We start from the raw sequence: 6041 nt of genomic DNA, 5'->3' as shown, positions 1-6041 counted from the left end.
CGGTGCATGACTGCGCTGTTCTTTGGGCATGATTAATAGTTTACCAAATCCGAGTCGTTTTGACTTTTGTTGGCACGAGACTCTAAGCAGATGAATGAAATAATAATTTATCTTTTGATTTTATGCGCATGCATAAAATATTACTTTTCCGAAGAAGTAAATATTAGGGAATTAAAAATTTCGCAGATCTCCCCTCGTAAAACATTTAAAATGGCCGAAATGAGGAATAATCTTCATTATGTGGAGGCACGTCCACGTCATTGATTTTAAGAATCCCGTTGCAGCGCAACGGGACGTTCTGGGAATAATCCTGTACAGCATATCACGACCACACTAAATTACAAAGAATTGTAGGTTGTAATAATAAAAACCGCAATAAATGGCCTTTTAAATCACTTTTGGTTCCTTTATTAAATCTGAAATAAATCCCGTTTAAATATTGAATATCTTAAAATGGGGCAAAATACAATATGCGTATTTCAAAATATAAAATCATTTAGTTCCTTGATTTATATTTTTATAATATAAAATCCCCATTTATTAATTGGAAAATAATTTTTTCCCGCTATTTATTTTTAATAATATCTGAATCCGTCCCTGTCTTTTTAATTGGTCAATTGTCTTAGTGCTGTCGCCACCAGCGCTAAGACCATGAAAATGAAGCGAAACGAGGGTTGCCAATAACGTAGTTACAACTATGCTTATTATTCTGGCATTCTAATTTAACAACGTTTTAAATCCATATGCACTTTTTATGTAGCGTAAATAAAAAGTTTACATAAATAATTAAAACGTATTAGGGTCGTACTAATTAACTGCAAACTGTTTGACTACATTAAAAAATGTCATCTACGCGTCAAAGGGATGCAACGCGACATACACAAAATGTTTTGTTTACAACTTTAAGTGAGGTTATGATATACTGATGTTATCAATCAAACGTTATCAACAACCGATTTATTTATAGAATTTATATATTTCTTTCGTTTTATCAAAGTAATTACCACTAAATGCCCACAAATTCCATATAAGCATGAAAGAAATGATACGAAAATCATCATTTAAAGTCGTAACAAATAATCCTTGGTTTTAAATTTACACAATATCTTTGTAATATAGACCTAGTTTACCAATTTTGAACCAGAATAACCACGTTTTGAACATGAGTGTGAATCATGAGAGAGAAGAGACGTCATTAGATCATCCAGAACATCCCAGAAATTTAATTCCAGAACTTTGCAGACAGTTCTACCATCTGGGATGGGTTACAGGCACAGGTGACTATAAAGTATAATGTTTGTGACACTAGTCAGTGGCAATCTAAGAACCTCCGCCTTCAGCAATTTTGATGATCATTATGTGACTCTAATTGTACTATCATTATATTGTTCCATGCTCATCACCCATACTACTCTTACCAGGAGGAGGAATTAGCATCAAAGACGGTAACAAAATCTACATAGCTCCTTCTGGCGTACAAAAAGAGAGAATAAAATCTGATGACCTCTTTGTTCAAAACATAAAAGGTACTTTTGCTATTTTTCCTAGATTCTGCCCGAAAGAGAAAAATTTTCAGGTGAAGATTTAGAACTTCCCCATCCAGCGAAAAAACTAAAAAAGAGCCAATGCACTCCTTTGTTTATGTGCGCCTATACAATGCGGAATGCTGGAGCTGTGATTCATACCCACTCCAAACATGCCCTTATGGCAACTATGCTTTTTCCAGGAAAAGAATTCAAGTGCTCCCACTTGGAGATGATTAAAGGTCTGTTTACAATTATTTTCAAGTTCAGAAATTCTATTATTGTACTTAAGGCATAAAGAACCAAAAGTTGGGCAGAAATTTCCGATTTGATGAAGAATTGGTAGTCCCAATAATAGAAAATACCCCATTTGAGGAAGATTTAACAGAGAGACTGGAACAGGCTATTAAAGATTATCCTCATACTTGCGCAGTTTTAGTGAGGAGACATGGGGTGGGTTTCTGTACTGGACGGAAATTTTGAAAGGAAATTGCTTTTTTTTAGGTATATGTGTGGGGAGATACCTGGCAGCAAGCCAAATGCATGTCTGAGTGCTATGACTATTTATTTGATATAGTAGTGCAATTTAAGCAATTTGGGATTAACCACACTTTGACTCCTGAGCAGTATGAGCTCAAGTATCAGCAGAATGAAAAGGCATAAAGGATTTAGTGCATGAAGTAAATGGAATATGTATGGATTGATTGTAAAATAGAGTTATGAGAAATGTTTCTTGTTAAGCTTTTATTAAACAAAAATCTTCAGAATGTTTGTGTAATATTACCCGATTCGAGCTAAATATATTCACATTGAGAATTTAATAAATGCTTTAAAATTTAATTAGTTTTGTACTCGTATATTAAACGGAGAAATCATCATTCCCAAAAAATGACGATCCCGCATAAAATTCTCAAGGTATTCCCTCCAACAGTAACAAAGACAACATATAAATATACCTATTTATAAAGAGTCACATTTGTGATTCGACCACGTACACTATAATGAAAAATATTTTATTTTTATTTTTATACACTCACCTGATGACATAATCCAGAAAAATGGTTGCAAACCCAAATGAAAAATAACTCGTAGAGCTGCTAACACGTATTAATGCGTGGAAAATAGGAATGTCTCTTAGATTTATTGTAGATTAGAAGACGGAGCAGCCTTATGGGATGCTTAACTGTCCCTATGAGAAGAAGTGACTTTAAATGAATGGAAAACTTTTCCGTAATAAATGACTAGTCAATCACAATAAATTCTTAAAAGCCGCCCATCAGGGAGGATTTTTCATAGAACAGCAAATAAGCAGTGCTTTGAAGGACTTCATCCACTGAAACTTCCTTAATTTCAACATCAGAGGTATAAAACCAGCTACAAAAAAAACCGTTCCATTTATATATTTTCTATGCCCAACAACTTGCCGATTATTTTGATGTCCCCTTCTATAGGTTACAAAATGCCCAGAATGAGCATCTCCAGTGTGAACCACTACCGCAGCCAATTGATAAACATTCCTCAATTCGTTGCTCATTTCACTAAGTGTTGCTCCACTCCAGCACAGGGGAGTGCTACTGGAAAGAGGGCTCCCTCCCTCGCTCGTACTCATATAAGTCTTAAACAACAAAACCTAATTTAATTATTCCTTTTTTTAAAAACTTCTCTTACCCCTGGCACTTTTTTTTGATAATGAGCTTGAATAAATGTATAAGCAGACATGGACAATCTCATCGGGAATTGAATATAATCCTGCCTCTTGGACATCCCATTAGGTGACCATGTATTTCTCGAGATATGAATACACAAGCATATTGGTAACTATGAATGAATGATAAGTTTAGTGAGAAAAATGTTGAGACAAAGTACCTTTCCGAAATTTAAAATTTTAATTTGTCTGGACAAAACAGGATGATCTGCAGGATCCCTGTCTCTGTTGCAACCTTCACAATGCACATCTGGCACCACCTCAGGGGTCACGAAATTGGTTAGAAGTTGATGCAATTTATGACGCCCCCATCCTAAATCGCCCGCTCCATTGGGAAGAGGTAAGGAGAGGCTTTCAAATTTGTCATAACGAACTGCTGTCTATGATTTTAATTTAATGAATAAATTAGCTTTAAAATAAAATTAATTACACCACCTTATAACCACAGTCAGTGCATCGTAGCTGACTAGTTAGAGTCCCAGTGAAGGGATGCCCTGATGGTTGAAGTGGGGGCCCAGACATCTGCAAAGCTCGACAAGACCTGAATTTGCCACAACCAATAACAATTAATATTTGTGGACAAATATCTGAACAAACCTAGAAATCCATCTATTTCTCCTAATCCCTGAATTCCGAAAACTTAAAGCTCCGGTAGATCTACAAATCTCATTCAAAGACATCACACTGCCCATAGAACTAAGTTCTGATTCATTATCATCACTATCCTCTATTTCATTCATACCAAGGGCATCTGAAAGACACCTACAACTCTTTGATTTTAATGAAATATTCCCATCTAGTACTTCCAACTCTTACCCAGCCTTTCGGCTCATTTTCTGGATTTCCTCATCTAATGTAGTCAAAATTACATTTAAAAGCTCATGAGCATCTTGTTCCCCTGCGGGTATAACCCAACCTAATCTTTTCAAGGCATTAATAACAGCAGCAGGGGCAAAACTATCTTGAACAGACTTATTGGTACCATTTACAACTGCATTGAATAATGAATTTATGATCTTAGATGGGAACTAAATGATTTCTTACCTGATAATACTGTGGCTAATGTGCATCTCAGACTAGTAACCCTGGAAGAGTCTTTTTCGAGCCATTGCACAAAATGGGGACAGGCAGCTAATGCATGGAGAATTGCATTTAAAAAGCAGGTTCTTCCTAAATTGACTAAACCTGCTAGGCGTCCCTTTCGGCTCCCGGAGCCGGTTGAAGGACCCCAAAATACAAATGCTCCCACTACAGCAGCAGCAGTAAGACCTGCTGCTACAAGTATTTTCTCCGATTCCATTACTAAAAGAGAATTAATGTTCCAATGAAATGTTCGTTTAGTTGAAATAGTACATGGAGAAGGTTTGTAAAAATTTTGTTATTGTGATGTTACGACGTACCCTTTGAATTACCAAAAGAACTTCATCCCTGAAAAGTAAAGTAAATTTTCTCTGCCAGAAATTCGACTTTTCATTATTTAATAATCATGTCTGGTTAATAACCGCATCGCCCTGGATTTACGTTACAAATTAATTCTACTAATATAATTAATACTATTTTTTTTGGATAGACTTTCCGAAACTTAGATTTCCAGGTAAAAAGTATCCAAGTCCTTGTCACCCCTAATCTCCCCAATTTAATAAATCACCTGGCGCCACCTAGACGAGATTTGTAGAAGCCGCGACGTTGAAGAGGTATGACATAAAACTTTCATTCCTAAAATTTTGAATAAAGAGAATCTGGCGTTTTACATTAACAAGATATAACATAAGAACAAAATTTCTAAAAATAATTGTGCATTAAAGTTTTAAGCATTTAAATATCATGAGAATAACAGTAAATAGAACTAAATTGCAATACGCGCCATCTCGTGACAATAGCTGTAAATTGAATGAAAGAAATGACAGCACAACACACGTTTCTTTCTTTATACTACAAAACCTCAATTCTTGTCGTTTACTTTTGTCTTTTAAAGGGTTTTTTATTAATTCTGTGCCCTTCTAATATTCCAAAATTCGTAATTACTCAAAAACTTCTAATTTAGCCTCTCCCAAGGTAACCCTTAAATAATGGCCAAAAGTCTAAGAAGTAAATGGAGACGCAAATGTCGGGCTGTGAAAAGGGTCCGTTACGGGGCAAAGGAACTGGAACGTCTGAAGAAGACGTTGGCAAACGACCCTTTAACTAAGAAGAACAGCAACGAAGTGAAAAATCTTATAGAAGGAATAGAAGAGATTGCCAATGTAATCACTCCTAAGGAAATTGAAGAAAATAATCAAGAATCACAGGAAGAGTCAACTCTGATGGACATAGATGAAATTAGGAAAGAGTTCAATTCTAAAACACTGAGAGATAAGAACGGAGCTTATCCAGTATGGGTACATCCTAGGAAAATTAAAGCTGGAAAGAAGAAAAATAGAAAAATGAAAAAGAAAGTGTCAAAGTTGAAGCCAAAAAGTAAGAAAAGCATGAAATGAATTAAGCAGTGATCGATTTTGGTTTTGTTGTAAATACACATTTTTGCTTTAAAGTCTTAAGTGGAGTTTTTGTTACATTCCCAAAAACACAGCTTAATTAACAATTAAAATTGTAGTGGAGTGTTACCTACTTGGTTACAAGTCAATATTCCATTAAATATGTCATACATGTGAAAATTAGTTTCCTAGATATTTCGTTTTTTCTGTTTACCGTGAAGGTTATATACGTAGACTTCCAACAAAGAATTAGAAAGCTATCTGGTCCAGTTGTAAAGGTTTATGGCTTCTATGTAACAAGCTGGAATATGAAGCTTACTAATCAGCACAGGAAAAAAA

The 6041-nt window shown here is 35.2% G+C and overlaps 3 protein-coding genes across 3 annotated transcripts; 2 read left to right on the top strand and 1 right to left on the bottom strand.

The window, feature by feature from the left end:
• Positions 1-832: 832 nt before the first annotated feature.
• On the top strand, positions 833-2290 carry LOC136340040 (probable methylthioribulose-1-phosphate dehydratase). Its single transcript, XM_066283755.1, has 5 exons — positions 833-1277; positions 1422-1526; positions 1577-1765; positions 1816-1976; positions 2028-2290. The coding sequence occupies exons 1-5, from the start codon at positions 1163-1165 to the stop codon at positions 2184-2186; spliced, it is 729 nt and encodes a 242-aa protein (XP_066139852.1). The 5' UTR covers positions 833-1162; the 3' UTR covers positions 2187-2290.
• On the bottom strand, positions 2253-4876 carry Usp30 (ubiquitin specific protease 30). The gene is made up of 9 exons (XM_066283745.1): positions 4629-4876; positions 4273-4530; positions 4045-4219; positions 3826-3990; positions 3664-3769; positions 3390-3608; positions 3192-3341; positions 2948-3138; positions 2253-2897 (listed from the first exon to the last, which is right to left on the bottom strand). Exons 2-9 carry the CDS (start codon positions 4526-4528, stop codon positions 2786-2788), a joined length of 1374 nt encoding a protein of 457 aa, XP_066139842.1. The 5' UTR covers positions 4529-4530; positions 4629-4876; the 3' UTR covers positions 2253-2785.
• A 421-nt stretch (positions 4877-5297) lies between these two features.
• Positions 5298-5705, top strand: LOC136340047 (protein LLP homolog). Its single transcript, XM_066283764.1, has one exon. The coding sequence runs from the start codon at positions 5298-5300 to the stop codon at positions 5703-5705; it is 408 nt and encodes a 135-aa protein (XP_066139861.1).
• Positions 5706-6041: the final 336 nt, after the last annotated feature.

Source organism: Euwallacea fornicatus, chromosome 7 (genome assembly GCF_040115645.1).
Source record: "Euwallacea fornicatus isolate EFF26 chromosome 7, ASM4011564v1, whole genome shotgun sequence".
Classification (NCBI taxonomy): Eukaryota; Metazoa; Arthropoda; class Insecta; order Coleoptera; family Curculionidae; genus Euwallacea; species Euwallacea fornicatus.
This window is presented reverse-complemented; position numbering and strand designations above follow the sequence as displayed.

Excerpts from the sequence above, each read along its gene's own strand:
- LOC136340040 (XM_066283755.1), top strand. The coding sequence starts at position 1,163 with ATGAGTGTGAATCATGAGAGAGAAGAGACGTCATTAGATCATCCAGAA. Across the intron at positions 1,766-1,815 it reads CCACTTGGAGATGATTAAAG|GCATAAAGAACCAAAAGTTG; the intron begins GTCTGTTTACAA and ends ATTGTACTTAAG. Across the intron at positions 1,977-2,027 it reads TTTTAGTGAGGAGACATGGG|GTATATGTGTGGGGAGATAC; the intron begins GTGGGTTTCTGT and ends GCTTTTTTTTAG.
- Usp30 (XM_066283745.1), bottom strand. The coding sequence starts at position 4,528 with ATGGAATCGGAGAAAATACTTGTAGCAGCAGGTCTTACTGCTGCTGCT. Across the intron at positions 4,220-4,272 it reads ATTAGCCACAGTATTATCAG|TTGTAAATGGTACCAATAAG; the intron begins GTAAGAAATCAT and ends TATTCAATGCAG. Across the intron at positions 3,609-3,663 it reads GCACTGACTGTGGTTATAAG|ACAGCAGTTCGTTATGACAA; the intron begins GTGGTGTAATTA and ends TTAAAATCATAG.
- LOC136340047 (XM_066283764.1), top strand. The coding sequence starts at position 5,298 with ATGGCCAAAAGTCTAAGAAGTAAATGGAGACGCAAATGTCGGGCTGTG.